Source organism: Nilaparvata lugens, chromosome 12, assembly GCF_014356525.2.
Source record: "Nilaparvata lugens isolate BPH chromosome 12, ASM1435652v1, whole genome shotgun sequence".
Taxonomy (NCBI): Eukaryota; Metazoa; Arthropoda; class Insecta; order Hemiptera; family Delphacidae; genus Nilaparvata; species Nilaparvata lugens.
Window position 1 is genome coordinate 25,038,881 of NC_052515.1, and position 20,743 is coordinate 25,059,623.

The 20,743-nt window shown below is 32.4% G+C and overlaps 2 protein-coding genes across 2 annotated transcripts in view; one reads left to right on the top strand and one right to left on the bottom strand.

Moving 5' to 3' along the window:
• The window catches only part of LOC111047615 (putative oxidoreductase GLYR1 homolog), a 98,458-nt gene that overhangs the window by 48,763 nt on the left and 28,952 nt on the right, over window positions 1-20,743 (bottom strand). The window lies entirely within an intron of this gene.
• LOC111050223 lies at window positions 1,469-14,497 on the top strand. The gene is made up of 5 exons (XM_022336503.2): window positions 1,469-2,016; window positions 4,255-6,134; window positions 7,761-7,896; window positions 9,082-9,222; window positions 12,514-14,497. Exons 2-5 carry the CDS (start codon window positions 4,315-4,317, stop codon window positions 13,327-13,329), a joined length of 2,913 nt encoding a protein of 970 aa, XP_022192195.2. The 5' UTR covers window positions 1,469-2,016; window positions 4,255-4,314; the 3' UTR covers window positions 13,330-14,497.

Below are 20,743 nucleotides of genomic sequence, written 5' to 3' on the forward strand. Positions count from 1 at the left end.
GTTCTTTGGCAATGTAATGAATGGTGAAGTTAATTAAGGAAAAATATCCTCTGATTTCAATCAAGAATGTACTGGAATAATAGCTGATGATGTGTGAGCACACATGAAAGTATGCTCCTCAGAAATAATAATTTTTATTAAAATAAAGTGGATTTTTTGACAAAATTTCAAGTCTCTTCTATTATTTCATGTACTGGAATAAAAAACCTCAATTTCTATTAAACGCTTTACAGGCAATTGAACCATTTCAAATAGCTACATTATTCTTACAGAGATTATCTCATAGCAGCTATGAAAATATATAATTTATCAACACAAATGAAGAATTAATATTGGTTTCCCAGAGAAATATAATTGCAACGACACCAAATTCCACCCCCTTCCTTCATCTTCTTAACTACAGTTTTCTAGGTTTCATGAATTAATCTTTTTTAATTCATTTGAGATCCTTGAGACTCTTTAAATGTGCTATTCTTTGAACAGGTTATGAATTCCCTTATTTTTTACACAACCCCTTATAAGGTTACGTATTAGTCTACGCTTTCCATAACTCAAAATTTCCCAATTTTCTCTTATTTCTCTCAATTCCTCATCTTCTACCAGAGGTAAAAAACGATAATTATATCTCCTCTCTACATCTACCTACACTTCATATATTGATCACATCATCGCCATATCTTGAACATCGTCTTTTCATCCTCTTCCTACTATATTCCATTATCAATAGCACCTAGTTCCTTCATTATCCTTTTCAACGTTTCTTCCCTCAAATGCACTTTTAACATTTTCCCTTATCTCGCAATTTCCACATCTTTTATCTACAGTATTTATTCTCTTAACTGATATCCCCTTCTCCCTATTTGTTACTGTTTTCTGATTATCAATTTTTCCCTCTCCTCCCACTCAATTTCTCTCTTCTCCTCTTTTCTATTATCTGATTTCCCTTTTCTCCTCTTCTGATACTGTTCTTGAATTATAAATTTTCCTCTTCTACGTCTGAATCTCCCTCTCCCCTTTTGCTACTGTTTTCCAATCATCAATTTTTCCTCTCCTTCCTCTGAATCACTGCCATATCTCCCTATTTTAAAAACCGTTAGAGTCTGTTTGAAAACCCAACACAATCACCCATTCTCTAACCAGCCTTTGATCGAATAAAACACCAACAAAATCTCCCAAAACAAAACAGATCCGTCAACAACAAACTCAATTTCCAAACAGGAAGAGTATCTTTAGAGCAAGAATCGTGATAAACTGACGAAAAAAAATAAACGAATTCAAAATAGCCGCACTATACAGAATGGTCTCTGACAACAGTTTAGTGGTGATAACACAGAAAAGAGTTCAGATTGCGATGGGCAAACGACGATAAAAAGAGAGAGAACAGATCCTAGAGAGAGAAGGAATCGGTGGAGAGAGGAGTAACCGAATACGGATTTTGTAAATAAGTTAGAAAGTGACGGAGGATAAAGAAAAAGAGAACTCAGTGTACGAATACAGTCAATAAGTAAGACAGTGAAGGAGAATAAGAAAGAGTGAGAGAGAGTTAAACCGGGCATGATACTGGCAAGAACGGTGGCTGCCATCTTGGTTTTCAACAGCTGTTGCTGTACTACGCATGCGCAGTACTGGCAACCTTTGTGTAGCCTGGCTTGGAATCTCAGAAAACAGCTCAGTTCAGTCCAGTCTAGTAGGTAGTTCCGTTGTATACTATACGTGGCATAGCTTCACTCGTGTGCATACGAGAAAATCATGTAGGTTAGTTTTATTGTGTTCGTAATCATGTCGTGAATATCTACGAAAATAGAAAATTGTGTGCTTAAAAGTGAATATTTTCATGTAAATCGCGAATTGTAAAGTGATTGTGAGCTAGCTAGTGGGGTCGGGAGTGTTTTTATTCTTTGTTTACAGAGTACCACGAGCTAGAAGACATCAATGATCAACTACAAACAAAATAAATAAAGTCTCAATAAAATATGCTTTAAAACCCTTACACCCTCTGGAACGAAATTCAAACAGGTTAGTTTTCCAAAATATTATTGCAGCATTCTTCGGGAGCCTACTAAACAAAAATACGAATGGCTGTATAGTAATTCAAAAAAATTGAAACACCATATTGAAATTACAACTCATTATCCAAGAAACATTCCAAGGAGTATCACATCTTCATCAAGGTTTATATAAAACTATGAAATATTTGAAGAATCGAGTTAGGTTGGGTTGGTTTGGTGAATCAAAGTAACATCCTAGGTACACAAAATATAAATGTTTTGGGTTTTACTTTTTTGCTGGTTTTTTCTCATGAAAAAGTTTTATCTTTTTAAATGATTTCAGGTTTCATTAGTCTATCATCTGAAGGGGTATCAAAAACGAAAATAACTTACACCATTATGATGAGAAATCATAAAACCCTATTAATTTTCCAACAAAAATTATTTTTATCTTGATAGGATAACACATTAGAAAGTAATGTCAGTTGATAGTAAATATCATTTTATAAGGTTGTCTTTTAGAAGGGTAGATGTGGTTTTTGAAACTCTTCAAAAACAATCTCCTATTTTATGATAGGGAATCAACCAATAACCTTAACCAATATTGATTAGGGAAAAGAACAACAATTTTTATAGAATGTTGATTCAGCAGTAATATAGAGCTCTCAATCCATGTCACAATTTAATATAATTCGTTCAATACTGTATACACTTATTAGAGCATTATGAAGCAATACAGACAGGGGCCTAATAGGATTAGCCTACCAGCAGTGTTTCTAACCTCAATTCATTGAGCAGCTTTGAGAGACGCTTCCAAGCATTACGAAGCTTTATTTTGTAACTAAATTTCATAATGGGATGGGCAGTCAATTTTACAATAATTATAGTATTGCTTACATAAGGTTTACCTCATTCATTGAGTATAAATCCCATTATTCCATTAACTAGAGAATTATTTTCAATCAATTCATTCCTGTATCAGAGATCAGTGTGCGATTAATAAATAAATTGATTCACTCTTTGAAGGTTGGTAAAACGATCATTGGGTCTATTATATGATTTATTGAAAGATGATCTTTAATCTAGAAATTTACTGAAAAGCATTAATATCCAATGTGATCCATCAATAAACGGCTTTATTTTGCTGGAAAATCATAATGTGAAAGCAACAACACACATTTATAGTGAGGTCCACGTTATAATGACAGTGTTTGATTGGCAATGGTATTGCTATCCTTGTCTATCACTCAGCAAAGCGTATAGCACTATCTCTTTCTCGCTTTGCTCTGTTGCCAGATCGTCTTTCAACAATGTAGAATTAATAATTCATTAACAAAATATTTCATCTTAATTATAAAAATATTGAAAAATATAATTTCTCATTTAATAAAATATGATTGATTATTTTAAATGAGAATAAACAGTTAATATTACATCAATAAACCTGTATCATCTATCGTCTATAGAAGGCATTGACAAGACGAGGATCGGCAACGTTGATCTCCTATCTTTCTCCACTGCCAGTATAACGTGGACCTCACTATAGGCTAACTAGATCAAAAACAATGTAAAAATTCACAGTGAGCTACAATCCACAATGAATTTAATAAGCTGCCATGAGATTAATGATACAAACAGGGAATTTCCTCCATAATTTTTTTTATTACTTTGACAAATATTTCTTTTTTTCAAGTTTCATAGTTTAATCTTATGTCGAGAAAAAGACCGAATTGTTGACATAACATTGTATAGTGAGGTCCACGTTATAATGGCAGTGTTTGATTTGCAATGGTGTTGCTATCCTTGTCTATCATTCAACAAAGCAGATGCCGCTATCTCTTTCACGTTTTGCGATGTTGCCACATCGTTTATCAAAAATGTAGAAATGCAACTAATTTACAAAATATTAAATCTCTATTATGAAAATTTATTGTTATATCTCTAAAAAATATATTTTCTTGACAAGTAAAATATGATTAACTATTTTCAACAATAATGAACAGTTAAATTTATCAGATATACCAGTATCAGCTGTTTGGGTGGCAAGGCTGAGATTTGGCAACCCTTTTCTCCTATCTTCCTACACTGTCATTATAACGTGGACCTCACTATAGTGGTTTTCAACAGTTTATTTTATTGTCATAATCAAACTAAGAAATTTGAAAGATGCCTTATCTTTCTGATCTTCAAGATAAAACCTTTGTGGTGGTTGTAGTTCAATTTAGACGAAATAGCAACATAAAAGCTCTTCTGTTTCCATTTGCAGGTTACTCAAAACAATTTCAACTGACACCAGGAGTTGAGAGACAAAAATTAGAATGTTAAGATGAAATTTGGTGATAATGCCAATTTACATTTCCATGTCCAAATTCTGTTGCAACTGGCATTAGCGTCAACATTTGTCTCCGGTGAGACCGCATCATCAGCTCAGGCACAATCGATTGGAGATGGAACAAAACTGCATGACAGCTCTCATGGCCCGTCTGCTGCCAGAGCAAAATGCCCACAAAAGTGCATCTGCAAAGCCAATGACATCACCACAGAGCAATGGCACATCCAATGCCACGACCAGATGCTGGCCGATCTCAAGGTACCATCAGGCACCACATACTTGCAGCTCCACAATGTCACCACAGCTCAACTGCAAGATCTATCCAGCATTGGCTCACAAAGTCTCTTAGAATTCAAGCTGAGTGCCAGTGGCCTGGAAGAGCTGCATCCCAATACATTTAGAAGTTCATCCGTCTTGGAGAGATTAGACTTAGGAGAGAATAGACTGAGCGAGATACCACAAGATGTATTTGAGCCACTGGTACACCTCAAGTTTCTCAACATCAGCAGTAACCGACTACTGCATGTAACTGATGACTTACTCAAGAGCTTAACATCCCTAACCGAGTTGGATATTTCCCACAACAATCTGCATACTTCCCAGCCAGATGTATTCAGACACCTCAGGTCACTGAAAACACTCGACCTATCCCACAACCAAATATCGTCAATTGTTGACTCATTTTCCAATGAGAACCTAGAAAGCCTAGCTCTGAGTCACAACAAACTACGTGACATTCACACACATGCCTTTGCTGAGCTTCGCAATTTGCGATCACTGGACCTTTCCCATAACTCACTAGAAATCATCTCAAAAGATTTATTTAGAAGCACCCATCTTTTGAAACATCTAGATCTATCTAACAACAAGATAAAACAAATATCAGGGAACATGTTTTCTTCACTTAAACAACTTACTTACCTCAATGTGGCCAATAATAGGATTGAAACCCTGGATGACAGTTTATTCTCAGCTAACACAGAATTGGAAAAATTGATATTGGATAACAACAATATTGATAGTTTGAGTCGTGAGAAAATGGTTGGTTTGTACAGTCTCAAGGTGCTAAGTGCTAAGAACAACAAGAGAATTCGAGATTTCCACAAACCTTTGTCAACAAACATCCATTATCTAGATTTGTCAGGGAATGCTATGATCAGACCACCAGCATTCTTGAAGGAGTTGAAAGCATTGAAAAGCTTGAGACTAGCAGACAACTCGTGGCTTTGTGACTGTCAAATGCAATGGTTTGCTGCATGGTTTGAGGAACACAGAAGTGTAGTGGATGAGAGCCAGTCCTGTGATAGGTTGCTCGATCTGGAGTGTTCCCCACCAATGTCAATGCGCAACAGCAGTTTGCAGTACATTGAGATGAAGATGAACACAACACTGGACTGTCAGATCGTTGGGTATCCGCCACCATCCATCACATGGGTGACACCAATGGGCATAGTCTTCCACCACTTCCCACCCAAAGACGTCAGCCTGGATGATGGCACCAGTCCGGTGTTCTCGAACCATCCACCGGTGCACAACCAGGAGATGGTGGCTGAGCCTTCTGACGAGAACAGCCGGATCCGAGTTCTGGACAATGGCATGCTGTTCATCCGACAAGTGGTCCGCACGGATGCCGGCTTCTACACGTGCTTTGCCTCCAATGCCCTCGCCAACCTCACCACCCAGGTCATAGTTCGCTTCGACCCAGACACGTTCTACAACTTCAAACTGACCAGCATCATAATTGGCGCGTCATGTGCAGCTGGATTCCTGCTGGCCACATTCATTGCACATCTCATCATCTTCATTTGCAAAAAGTGAGTACAATCCAACAAACTTTGCATGATACTAACACGAGACACTGCAATGTTATGTACATTTCAGCCCAGTTTCTAGAACACTTATTAAATCTAGTAAACCATTAGATCTATAGGTTTCAGAATCCATTTGATTTAATTATTTAATAAGTGCCTTAGAAATTCTAAAGCACATATTAAATCTAATGAATATTTGAATCTGTAGGTTTAATGGTCCATTAGATTTAATAAGTGTCTTAGAAATTCTAGAACACATATTAAATTTAACGAATGATTGAATCTGTAGGTTTAATGGTCCATTAGATTTTATAAGTGTCTTAGAAATTCTAAAATACATATTAAATCTAATGAATAATTGAATCTGTAGGTTTAATGGTCCATTAGATTTAATACGTGCCCTTATGTGTTATTTTCACACTTTATAGATATCATTGAAGTGCACATGATGGTATTCCAATAATTAATGAGATGCCAGTATTGAAATCTGAGTACTGTAACAATTGCAAATGTTTTATCCTGAGATGAAACCTAAGTTCAATCGTAGAATGGAAAATTAAAATATAAAATAATTTTAGATGCATTAACTGCTTGATGTTGAATGAATTACTATAGTTACAAATTGCACTGGGTAAAGAAATACATTAGCTTTAGCATTATCTGCATTCATTAATAATACAAAACTGAAATTTTAATCAATTCCAATTAGTAAATAATATTAATTAGAGAACGCAATTTAAAATGAAAAATATGAAATATCTTAATGCTGATAATGTAGACTACTATCAACTAGACTAGAATTTAATCAAATTGGGTCACAAATTATCCTTTCCATCACATTATTCTCAATTCATAACTATATAGCTCAGTAGTTTTGCTCCCGCTTAGTTCCCGTTTCATTGCTAAAATTTATAGCCATTCAATTTCTATCGCCATAATAATTTCATCACATTTTGTTTGTTCACATGCAGCTGCTTCTCATTTTCACTGAACAATAACTGAATCTTTTGATGTGATTATAAATTATCAGGGTTCGTATCTGTTTGGAGGATGCTACTTTGTCTACATGATATCTGCAATCTTTTCAGAAATAGTATTAAATATTAGAATTCAATAGACATTTACTATGATTTATTATTCTAGATATGGCTCTTAGGAGACTTCTTCATCTCATGGGATTTTTTTATTGTCATTATAATTATATGATATATTCATTATTGATTTATTTATTATACTTATTCATACATTGATACATATAATATCATTCTCAACTATGAATGATTTGGGAAGGAACAACAGGCTCAAAGCCCAAAACTGTTCCTTTCACAAATTTGGATAGAAATTGTCCAATAATACGTTATGTTTACTCTTCCTGATTTTCTTCCAATTTTGAGTCCAAAATATTTATAAACAAGGAATTTAGAACTTATGGGATATATGATTCATTCTGAAATTCTTTAGAATAGAAAAGAGAAGTCTTAAGTAAAAGAGTTTTTAGAAAAGTTTTGAATTTCTACATGTGGCTTGACGAGTTGCCTTTTTCTTTTGATGGGGTATTTTTCATTTTCAATAGTAATTTATCCTGAAATTCAACAGTCATTTAGAAAAGTTTTGAATTTATTTTTGTAGATGTGGCTGGACGTGTTGTTGTGTGAATGACGAGGACGAGATACCGCGAATGAAACAGATTTACCAAGTGGTAGATTCTCTCGAGCAGTACAAGACTCAACAACTGGAAAAACTGCGGGAGAACTACACAATGCAGGTGAATATGCAAGTTGAGGTCGAAATACCACCTACAACAACTAATGAAAGTCAACAAAATTGTCAAGACAAGTAATAATAGAAAAATATATACCCAATAAAAGTGAACAAATAGGTTGGGAAAATACCAATAGGAAAATATAATATTAACCCTAAGAATATGAACAAAATTGTTGAAAAAATACAAATAAAAAATATAATTAACCCTTAGAATTTATGAACAAATTGTTAGAAAAATATATAAATCTATTAAGCCTGTTAGTGTACAGGGAAAATCGTTGCTAATTATATAAATGTATTGCCAAATTAAAATTACCACATGTTAGATTGTTTTTTGTTTTTCCAAGATTTTTTGAACCTTTTATTAAAATAACGAGAAAAAATAAGTGAAAGGTAATGATGAAGAGAAGATGATGCTAAAATGCAAAGACGTTCATAAAAATTATCGATGTCAACTTGAAATTGAATTTAAATTTTCCAAGATATTTCAAACTTTATAAAATGGTTTTAAATATTTAGTTCTTGGATAAAACGTGACTGTGTTCCAAAGGGTTGCAAAAATTTTATTTTCATAATACAGTTATGGTGTACCAAGTGAAACATCCACAGGCTTAGCATGGTTTCTTTCAATTTTCAATATCAGGCACTAATATCTTGAAACTATGTAGGTATATTTAATGAATGTTCCTGCATTATTACCAATGCTTGTACGCATGTAAAGAAAAAACCAGATGCCTGAATTAAATTATCAGTTCATAATAGTTGATTAATTGTTGCTTCAAATACACATGAAATTAGATGTATTCACACTTCAACGATGAATACATACATTTTATCGATTCAAATCAAGTTAAGGATGTTTCTTTGTTGATTTAAAAACTGGCTATTGTACAATAATAAATCAAGAATAGTGCTTTATTTTGGAACTCAAATCTCAAGCCAAATAACATGAATATTGGATCATAATTTGAACGTTTTTTAGGGCAAAATTTAAAGTAATCAATTGAAATCTATAATTTACTCATAATCAAGATGAGAATTACAAATTGACAAAAAAATATTTATTGTTATCTGGAAACAATAATTGGGCCTACTTTTTTGATAGCTATAAAATAATTAACCCTTCTCTTCATTAGGTTTTCACATTAGTTTTAGAAGGTATTTTTTATGTTTCAATGTATTTTAGGTGCACAAGATAAAGGAGAACTGCGCGGAACAAGTGGACTGGCTAAGGGACTCCTACCAGGGGCAAGTAAGAAATTTGCGCGGCATAAGAGATTACGGAACGTCGCATCTGGGCTCTTTGAGGGACCAGTATATGGACCAGGTATACGATTGCATCTTCTTATTATATTCGACATTTTATCGCTATACTAACTCAGTGCCACGTTTCTAATAGTTTCAATCTTAGTATATAATAAGGAATGCAATTGAAGTTTGGTTTAAATTGTTATATTTACACACACACACACACACACACATGATAAATGCAACAATGATTTAAAAAAAAATCAATTTTTCAAAGGTTAAATTCGAGTTGTTGAATTCATCAAAGTTGATTTTTTTTTTTTTTTAGAAATTGTTGAATTTATCAAGTTTTGAATAATTGGTTAGTTGTTTTTGATAGAGGGTAAGTTACATTCATTCAGTTTTAGATTGGTTGGTAGTTTTTGATGAAGAGTGAGTTGTAGAGAGACACAAAAGTCTATCAGAATAAAAGTCAGTCAAGAAATGGAAAAAGCTTGAAGCATGCCGCATGAAATACTTACTACAACTACATGAAAAAGAAAGAAATAAAATTGGAATGTTTACTAAGCCTCAACGTTCACCCTTTCTTCCAATAGTTATAGATGTTTTAATTAAATTCTCAATTATGGTCATACTGTATTTGAATTATTCTAGTATGATAATAGGCTAATACTTTTATTTATAAAAAATAATTATTTACCTTAAAGTAACCTTTGAAATTAATAAAATAATAGATTAAGAATACAAATTATAACTATAATTAAATTTATAAATAATTTTATTATAATATATTATAAAATAATTATACAAGTTATAATTTGTATTCTTAATCTATTATTTTATTAATTTCAAAGTGTACTATAAATCTATTTCATAAATAAAATAAAGTAGCCCTGAATTTATACATTTTAAGGTAATACTTATATTTGAAGTCAATTGAGTAAATGATATGAAAAACTGACACATGAGAAATAAATACTGATCATAAATTTGAATTTTGAGATCATTGTGGTCGATATCACAGAATTATAACTTTAACAAATCTCAAGGAACATGCTGAAAAACAAAGAATAAAGCATTGTTGATTTTTATACCATCAGCCAAGAGATATTTAATAAAACTTGGAATTCATTGTACTGCAGAGATAAACTGTCTACTCAAGACGTCATGATACATATAAATGTGTTCTTTCTATATAAGAAGTGTTCTTTCTATACTAAAAGGTGGTTCAAGTATTATTACATAGCATTTATTACTGATATAATTTTCAATGAAATAGCCTGTATTACTGAATTACTATACTGGGCTGATATAAATCATGATGAAATTAGAGGTCAATTGATTTTCCGTCTTGAACTCCACTACCCATGCATAATCACACATATGCACAATACTCAGTTAAATGAGAGAATCATCGTTGAAAGGAAAAAATTATAAGATTCGAGGTTATCACAACCATCTATTTATTTTATCTTGAGAGAAACTATCTCTTTATTCTAAAAAGTAAATTGTTGTGACAATTTTGAATCTTTATGATTATTAATGACAGTGAATTCACAATGGGAATTCCCAATCAACCAGAGAACGGACACAATATGAAACCACATAAATTCCATGATTATCTATCAATAACGAGGAAGTAGGTTAATTTTTGTATAATAAATTACACTCTTATCACTTCATAGCAAACAAGAGTATGCAACTATGTACTGAATCTTAATTCATTATATAGGCTAGTAAATATTCGATTAAACAGAGTTGAGAACCCTTTCATCATTTCATAGCAAACAAAAATATGTAGCCATGAATTGAAATGAAACTCAATTCATTATAATAATTTCTATGTTCATATATCAATAACAAGGATGTAGGTTGATTTTTAAATTACACTCTTATCACTTCATAGCAAACAAGAATATGCAACTATGAAGAGAATTTTAATTTAATATTCAGGGTAGTAAATACTCGATTTGAGTTGAGAAACCTTTTATCAGCAAACAAAAATCTGCAGCCATGAATTGAAACTTGATTCATTATGTAGTAAATTCTCGACTAAACAAAGTTGAGAATGATTTTCGACAGTGGTATGAAGACAAGCGATATAAAATTGACCACCATCATTCTATTACCCTGCATATTAACTTAAGTAAGGTCATCCTTCAATTGGACTATCCGATTGTTTTGGCTCCATCAAATGACATCCAACTCAACACAAACTGAATTGGTCAGTCAGTTGTTGAGTCAACTCAATAGAGCTACAAACTCTTTTTGTAGGCTGTTAATAATGTAATGAAACGGCCCAATTTTCCTGAATTATATGCAACTCTAAAATGTAAATTTACGTTGTGAAAGTATGACAATGAATACTGCAAATTTATTCAGTCATTAATTTATTAAGAGTCACAAATTAAACCATGATTATTATGATAATAGTTTTGAGCCATGCTTGTTGTTCTTTCCCGATCATATTTATATGAGTTGTAATTGTATCCACAGAAAATAAATAAAAATAAGAAGAGGGTAACAGACTGAGCCAAAAACTGTATCTCACCCAAATTTCAAACAATAAAAATTTCCAAAATAATAAGTTATTGACAAATAATAAATTATGCTGTTAACTGGAACAAAATGCAAGTCATTTATTGGAATATGATGAGACATTAATTGTTTTATTGATAATTTGTGAATAATATTGATATTCCTGAAATAGGCCTACTAGTTCAAAACACAATAAAAATTATTATTTTTTAACTAAGAATAAGAGGATCCAATTAATTCAAGTCATTTATTGGAATATGATGAGACATTAATTGTTTTATTGATAATTTGTGAATAATATATTGATATTCCTGATATTAGGCCTACTAGTTCAAAAGACAATAAAAATGTGTTTTTTCTCTATATATATTTGACTCTTTCTAATACCGATTGAACACATCTGAGGATAGACTGGGTTGGATCAAAAATGCACTTTCACTTTCAACTACTCAGATCCTAGAAGTAAAAGTACAATCTACAAGTTAATATTGATTCAATTGCTGATTAACCAGTTTCAAAGACAAACCACATTTATTTATTAAAAACAATAAAATGTGGAAGCAACAGATCAATAATCCATTTTGCTCCCATCACATTAATCGTTTGAAAATACAAGGAAAATTTGAAGTACAACTAGACAAATTAATTAACATTGAGGGCATTCTAAATTTGATATCTTTCTAATACTGATTAGACAAAACACAATGAGGGCAAATATGATATCTCTCTAATACTGATTAGATAGTTGTGGGTTAGATGTTTGACTTTGAACATCTTTCTAATACTGATTAGACAGTTGTGGGTTAGATGTTTGACTTTGGACTACTTTCAGATGCGGCGGGTGCGTGACTACTCGAACGGACAGCTGTCATGGGTACGCGAGAACTACGTGTTCCAGCGGAGCCGCATCAGAAAGTTCAGCTCACACCAGGTGCTCTGGTTCCGGGAGTCCTACAAGTACCAGCAGCAGACACTCAACAAAATACTCGAAAACTTGCCCAGCCTCTACTTTGAGAACTGTCGGTCGGGGTCATGTGGACAATCAGTGCAGTCAAATCTTGATCAGAAAGGGGTGGAGGTAGAGGAGGAAGATGATGTGGAGAAGATAGATGATTATATCAAGTCAAAAATTAGTAATTTGACAAGACCATCAAGGTTGGACGAGGTGCTGGATGAACAGAGTGTGTATTTCACACCTTCTGACCAGTCCATGAGCCCACAAAGTCCATGCAGTTTCCCGAGGGGAATGAGTGATGAGGAAAATGAGACGTCCACAACTGAACCACTTCGGGCGCCATTTTTCTTCACAATGCACGACAAAGCGGCACCAGGAGTGTCAGGATTGATGACCATGCATTCGATACCGATGATCGATGATGACGTCACTCCCTGCCCAGTGTTCCAGGGCACATCACGTGACATCCACCCCTCCACCAGCCTCCCCGCCATGAGGATCAGCCACGTTCCTAACGACTACAGTTCCTCAGACGATGACGAGATATCCAGATACACTGGATACCAACCACTACACCGTGATACCGTCAAAGCCAGACTACAACAAAATGGTGAATCATCTTCGAAAATGATAAAAATACCATCCAGGTCGCCGTCATCCTCTGACTCTCCACAACACGAAACAGCTTTGTAGTAGTGCCAATTAGATCTAAGCCAATTACTCTATCCTAGGAATCAATTAAATTATTATTACGATAAAATGTATGAAGCAAATCAATTGAGATTTTCTTCACTACCATCTGTGATAGTGAAAAATGGTTAGTTGTGATTCATGTGTCTTCAACTTAAAAAACTAATACTAACTAACGAATGAATGATTATTTGAGGTATTCTGTTAACTTTAGAATGTTTCATTTATACCACTTTAGAAGAATAATGTACAAACTGTGGTTAACTGGCGGTTACAAAAATTAATTTCAAACAGAGGTTAATTGATTACTTAATTAATAAATAATAACTCATCAATTTGATAAACTATTCATTATTTTAAGAATGCTTCGTTTGGATTCACTTAATAAAATTGAATTTACTGTCAAGAAACTATTAATAAGTTGAATTACATAAACTGTAAACAATACAATTTTCACAGTAAGCTAACCAAATGAAAATATCTGTATTTTTTGTATATTTTTTTAAATAAAAGATTATACTAATAAAACCGTATCTGCAATTTCCAAGATAATAAAAATATTGAAATAAAATCGAGTTTAAAGAATGCATATCTATTTGAAGTGGAAAATAACTTAGTAAGCTTGTAAACAATTTGAGAACAATTTTTCACATAGAATCAAAAAGCAGAACAACAGTATCAAGTTTTTTGATATGCAAGCTAATTTGAATCAATAATATTATCTAATCTATTATTGGTCTGTTCTAGATTACAGCAAAAATTGACAAAGCCCCCAAGTACCTACTAATAACTCTAGATTTATAATGTATGTCTTACATGTTTTACATTGCATTAAAATAATCTAATTTCTACTCTCTTTTCATCAGTAAACAAATAGTAACAATATAATAATTTATCGGTGTGTAACCTACAACATAAATGGAAAACTTCAAAATAGATGTACTGTATTTACATACTGGAGAATATTAACCTGTACGACTTTATTCTACTGGAATGGTGCATGAGTTTTAAATCGAATTTAATAGGATAATCGCGACCTTATGAATGTCATAGTTGATGGGAGTTATTTTTTTATTTAGTCAATTAAAATTTGTGTTTTTCTGTTTTCTACTGTAATAAATCTGATATTTTTTATTAGGAATGTGTATTTGTAATAAATATTTGGAAAATTTGTGGTAGTATTATTTATGACTCATTATCCATTCATCAGTAATCAATTAGCAAAATCGGTTAAGGCACACTCACACAACTTTCTTTTCCATAATATTCCAATTTATATTAATATTCCAATTTATATTAATATTCCCAATCATTCATTTGATGAAGTGATTTATATATTTAATCATTAAAAATTACACAACTTACAGAAAAGTTACCACAGGCTCACGCCCAAAACGGTTCCAATTCTAATTTGTACAACAGTGATTGAGTAAATGAAATGAAATGGAACATTAAGCAAGATCATATTGTTTATTTCCCTAATCGTTGAATTATTAATTGACCCCATTGATTAACTCTCTCTCAAACTTAATCTTACAAAATCAAACTTGAACCAAACTTATCAGTCATAATAAATTCAAAACCATGATTTAAATCTCATTCAACTTAAGCAAAAAAGATTGAACTTGAGCCAAGGTTATTGAACAAGAAATCATAAATGACATTATTTATAAATAGCTTTCAAACAGCTTTGTTTTCATTATATTGGGAGAGAGAATGATCAACTTTACTAAAATTATAATAAACTGATATCAATATTAGTCCTAAGGATAGCTTCAATAAATTGAAGAGTGAAACATGACTTTCCATTCGATCAATGAATGAATGAATTGAGAAAACTGTGACAGTCTATGGCTTATCGATTCTTCACTGACAATAGAAGCAGATTCTTCCCGCGTATCAGTATCAGGTTCAAAGCAAATATTATTCCCATTTGCTCTAATGGGACTATTCACACACAGCCCGAACAAGCGAGTATGAATAGTATCATTAGAACTCATGGGAATAGTATTTTCACTGAACCGGACACGGACTCTGATACTGATAGGTGGAAATCCAGTTTAAACCTAGTCTACACTTCCAAAAAATAGTTTGCAATGCTCGTGTCGAATACTTTTGCATGAATATGTGGAATTCAAAATTAGACTAAAAGGTTTGCACCAAGTGTTCAATAATTAAACTGCTATTTAGATTTTAATCAATAAATATGATAACGCTATTACAATTCCGACAAAACAAGACGACGACAATAATATTAAATCAATTTTTATGTTCTTGAAATGTTCTCTTTGAATTTCGTTTATGATAGTTTATGACAACTAGAATTTAGCAAACTAAATAGAATTTAGTTTTAATTCACTTGAATAGAATTTCAACTGAATACATGAATCAACTTTGAAAATCTTCAGAATACAAACTAGTTTTTATTGCAAAAATTATTCTAAAGAGAAAATCTGTTCAACCAATATTCCCAAGTACATAAACCAATTTATATAATTCAACATATCTTGAAGTAATGGAAGTATACAAAATGTCAATGCCAAAGTGGAGTGTCACTCAAAAGAGATTATTTTCATATTCCAAGCGGGTAATATCAAACAACTCAAGTAGATGATGTAGTGCCAAGTGTCTGCGAATGATGTGGAGAGAGAGTAAGAGAGAAAGTAAGAGAAGATGAGTGAGAAAGACACATTGTCACTTTCAACAATGATCCAGCCTTCCTCATAAAAATGAATAATAAGAGGCATCTGCTTAATTTTGAGCCATCTTTTCCGGATTCAGTTTGGATATTTCAATTATCTGTTACTTCATAGTTTTGTCGAATTTGTTTCTTACAAACAAAATTTCAGAATGATGTGAAGGTTAGTGAAATTAATTTAAAAACTTGTTATAAAACTCACAGAAGATTACATAAATTCATTTGAATCTTGAGATTACACATTATTTTCCGAAATATTTTGAATTCACTTTCACTTGCCTCAATTTTGCTTACTTGTATTTCAAATATTTAGTGTCGGTTGCACAAAAGCCGGTTATATTTTAATCGTAATTAATTTCACGAGAACCAATCAGAGACGCCTTCTCTGATTGGTTCTCGTGAAATTAATTACGATTAAAATTAAACCGACACTAAATATTTGAAATACAAGTAAGCGAAATTGAGGCATGTGAAAGTGAATTTAAAATATTTCGGAAAATAATGTGTAATCTCGAGAGAAAAATGAATGTATTTTTCATGAGTTTTCTGTGAGTTTCTATAAACTTCTGTGAGTTTTATGAACAAGGTTTTGAATTTCACTAAAGTTCACAGCGCAAGACATCATTTTGAAATGATAATTTTTAATTGACAAGATTAGAATCAATTTAGTTTTACATTCATTTTTTTTGTTTAGTTTACTAAACCGTAAAAATGGATGTAGTTTCAACTCGGAACTTTTCCAATATTGTGAACTTCATTATTCAATATTACATTTTTTCCAGACTTCCTTACAAAGCTCAATATTGTAACTGTTCCAAAACTTGATTTTCACATTCAAGCTGAGAAGATCGTCATATTGGATCAGTTAAAGCTGGTTTGTTCCAATCAATTTTAATCTGTGATAAGAACTATAAGCAACTTATGCTTGATTAGGTATGAATAGATGATTAAGGTAGTTGATACCGGTAAGTACAACACCATATATTAATTAGTTCTTCAACATGACAAACATTTCTAACATTGGAATCAAGTCAGAACACATTTCCAATAGGCACTATAATAACAACAACTGGAGTACAATCTTTTAATCAAAAGAATCACAACCAGCAGTTTTTTATAAATCGGCGGAGAAATGAAGAATTGATAAGAATTATTATTAGGAGAGACCGAGAGAGATAGCTTATATACTCTTAATAAAACAAGTTGAGACTTTGGCAAAAACTCCTTGTTGCCAAATTGTGCGAAATTGCCACCTTTTCATGCAAGCTCATGTAAGACGGAATATATTCAATGGGACAACTCTGCATCGACAGTGTTGCCAAATTGAATATATAGACTCATATAGGATTGCATGAAAAGGTAGCAGTTTTGCACAACTTGGCAACGTGGATATTTTGTCCAAGTCTCAACTTGTTTTAGTCAGAGTATAGTGATTTTCCATGATTTTCCATGGACGAATGAATAATCAAAACGTTTTCAATAAAATAGAATACATAAATAAAAATATAAATCTCAGTACTCTTTTAAATTATTTTGTCACAAGTTTCAGACATTAATGCCATTTTCAAGTGATTCACTCACTGAAGTTGAATTATTTCAAGTGATTCACTTGAAAATGGCATCAATGTCCAAAACAGGCTGTGACAAAATAATTTAAAAGGGTACTGAGATTGATTTATATTAAGTGACCATAAAGATAAAAGACAACATAGAATACACTATGCAATGTAACTGCAGTGACAAAGATATCTTAAAAAGGTATCTTTATTATTCTATGATTTTACTATAATATCTTGTGAAGCAGATCTTGTAAAGTCATTCTAGCAACCAGTTATAAAAAATCAAATATTGACCAAAAATGTACGGTCAGATATATTATTCCATTCAAATTATATTCCAACAAAATATCACTCGAATGCTATTCAAGGTAATATACTGAATCTAGAATTGGAGGGACTTTGAAAAGGAATGCAATAACGTAACTGAGGAAGCAGTAAATACAGTGAACTCTACGGTTGAAAGAGAGCCGAGAGAGAGAGAGAGAGAGAGAGAGAATGATGCAGCAAAGTCAATAATAGCGATAGAAGTTTGTTCACACTGTCAAGGTCTTTCACATCTATTTCAATCTCAGCCAACTCTGACAAATAAATAAGTCGAACTCTGCGTCAGAAAAAGCATGAGAAAGGAAAAAACTCATAAATTTTAAAAGTAGCAACTGTATAAGGAATTAAAATAAGTGTGTCTCGCTTCACAACTAATTTGGAACAGAATTTCTCAAAAATATGCATGTTTTGAATATCATTGTATTTTTTGAATAACAAATCTATCTATTCTACAAAAATGGCTCATTGCAAAGTTAAAACGAATATTTGAAAAGAAATATCAAAACACAATTAATCGCGACATACTCATAAAATAAATTAAATTTCATACATGAAATATCGCAAACGTTTTTGATGATATGAGCTAAACATTCTGTCTTTGATGCAGAGAAGGAATTTATAAGAGGAAGATGTAAGTGATAGTTGATTATAATGAAGATGAAAAAGATGATGCTGATGATGATGATGAAGACAAAGAAGAAGAAGAGAAGAAGAAGAAGAAGAAGAAGAAGAAGAAGAAGAAGAAGAAGAAGAAGAAGGAGAAAAAGAATAAGCAAATTGAATTTCTAACACAAAAGTTGACAGCTTGAAAAATACATCATTTTTCCTCTGAAGGAAGACTGGATCAATACCTTACAGCATTCTACCTTAATAACAATGATACTTTCCTCTCTACCTTTTTTACATCTAGCATTTCCTTAATTATCCTTCACTCTACAACTTGACATCTCTTTAAAACGATTCAAACATTGTTCTTTATTGAAATGAAACATTTTTCAGAAAGTCAATTATTCGTTCTGACATTTTCTGTATTCATCTCCCTCGAAAAATATGTTACCAATAAAACACAGATATGTAGTCAAATATTACGAAATTATTTGTGAACAAATATCACTACATCTCACCAAACACTGTGTCAGAAGTCAAATATGTAACAGTTTAATAAACGTCCCAGTTTCTAGGGAAAACTAGTCTCAAAAACTGATGGACAAGAATTTCTCAGGAATTTATTCCATTTTGATAACTTGTTACCATACAAATGAAAAAAAAATCAGAAGTGCCACCAGTAAAATGTTCCCAAAATGGCTTTGCACAGCCTTAATAGAAATCAATCCAGACATCCAGAAACCAGATATTATAAGGGGAACATAAGTTAGCGAAAGCCCTCATTGTAAGTTTCCGAAATCACAACTTGTTCATTAATTAATGTAATGAATGGACCTAAAGTTTCAGGTAGTTTGCGAAACATCTCCAAGTGATTATGAAGTTATTTGCTGGTAATAAGAGGAGCTACACTGAAGCGGTCCCCCTCCTACGCGATCCTTAATTATCTAATACTAGCAGGTAACCCGTGCTCCGCAAGGGTCTATTTTAAAACTTGACCGAGTGGAATCTTGAAGAGTTTAAAATAAGCCTATAACCATCCTCGGTTAATTAAGCATCTATATTCAAAATTTCAATAGAATAGAATAAACGTTTATTGAATAAATAAACTACCTTAAGCGAACCTCAAAGAGGCTGCTTGAACTTTTTTTTACTCAACAATTTAATCAGTCCAATAGTTTAGACGAGATGATGCATCAAACATAACTTTCCTATCCCGTACGTGTATAAGCCAGTTCTTTCCTTTATTATAATATAGATAAGTTTTTCAACTTGGTGCTAACCTAATTAAGTGACAGAACTCAAATCTTGTTAAGAAACCTTCCTCAACTTAATGCCAACCTGACAAAATTGGACTGGTTATTAATTTAGTTGCCAATTTTAACCATGTGTTTCGAAGAGGTATTCTCTCTAGATTATAGTTCTATATACAGTATTAACATATATGGTATGTATTCATGTCTCATGAATGAAATTTGAACGTTAATTCTGAAAAATCTAGAAGTAAAATTCAAATTTGGGCTTCGAGGTGCACGAGATTGATATTTTTAGAATCTATGTGCAAAATTTGGAGATCTAAATCATTCCCTTTTTCCGGTATGCAATCCACAAGTTGACATTTTAGATGCGAACAAACAAACTTAAGCTGGGTTTACACCAAAGTTATTAAAAAATGTTAATAACTTAATCCTTATAGATTCTATTAGATTGAACGGAACTTGACAAACACACATGTCCATTATGTGTATGATAAGTTATGTTCAATCTAATAGAATCTATAAGGATAAAGTTATCAACATTTTGTTAATAACTTTGGTGTAAACGCAGCTGAACACAACCCTACTCTCTCTTATTATTTAGATGAATGATCAATGTTCTAAAATACGGCAACACTTCATAATATAAAATACAACATTTGTATTATAAGGTGACAAACACTTCTTATTTCTCTAACTGTTAGCCGACTATTAAATTGATGCCTCAATTTATGTATTTGATAGAATTTCTGTAAGTTTATTTCAACCAAAAATACACCATGACCCTTATGCGCAATGGCATTTCACTTAAAAAATCCTACAGTCAGATTCAAGTTATAAGGCCGGCACCTGATATACATTGATTTGCTATCCTTGGTTGTCATGGACAAAGCAGATAGCTCTATCCTTTCTAACTCCGCATCGTTGCTAATTCGTTTATGGCCCACGAATTAATATAATAAACTACCAGAATATTT

What these genes read in the sequence shown, in the direction of transcription:
- LOC111050223 (XM_022336503.2), top strand. Translation starts at nt 4,315, where the DNA reads ATGAAATTTGGTGATAATGCCAATTTACATTTCCATGTCCAAATTCTG. An exon ending in ATCATCTTCATTTGCAAAAA is followed by an intron (nt 6,135 to 7,760) that starts GTGAGTACAATC and finishes TTATTTTTGTAG; the next exon opens with ATGTGGCTGGACGTGTTGTT. An exon ending in GGGAGAACTACACAATGCAG is followed by an intron (nt 7,897 to 9,081) that starts GTGAATATGCAA and finishes AATGTATTTTAG; the next exon opens with GTGCACAAGATAAAGGAGAA.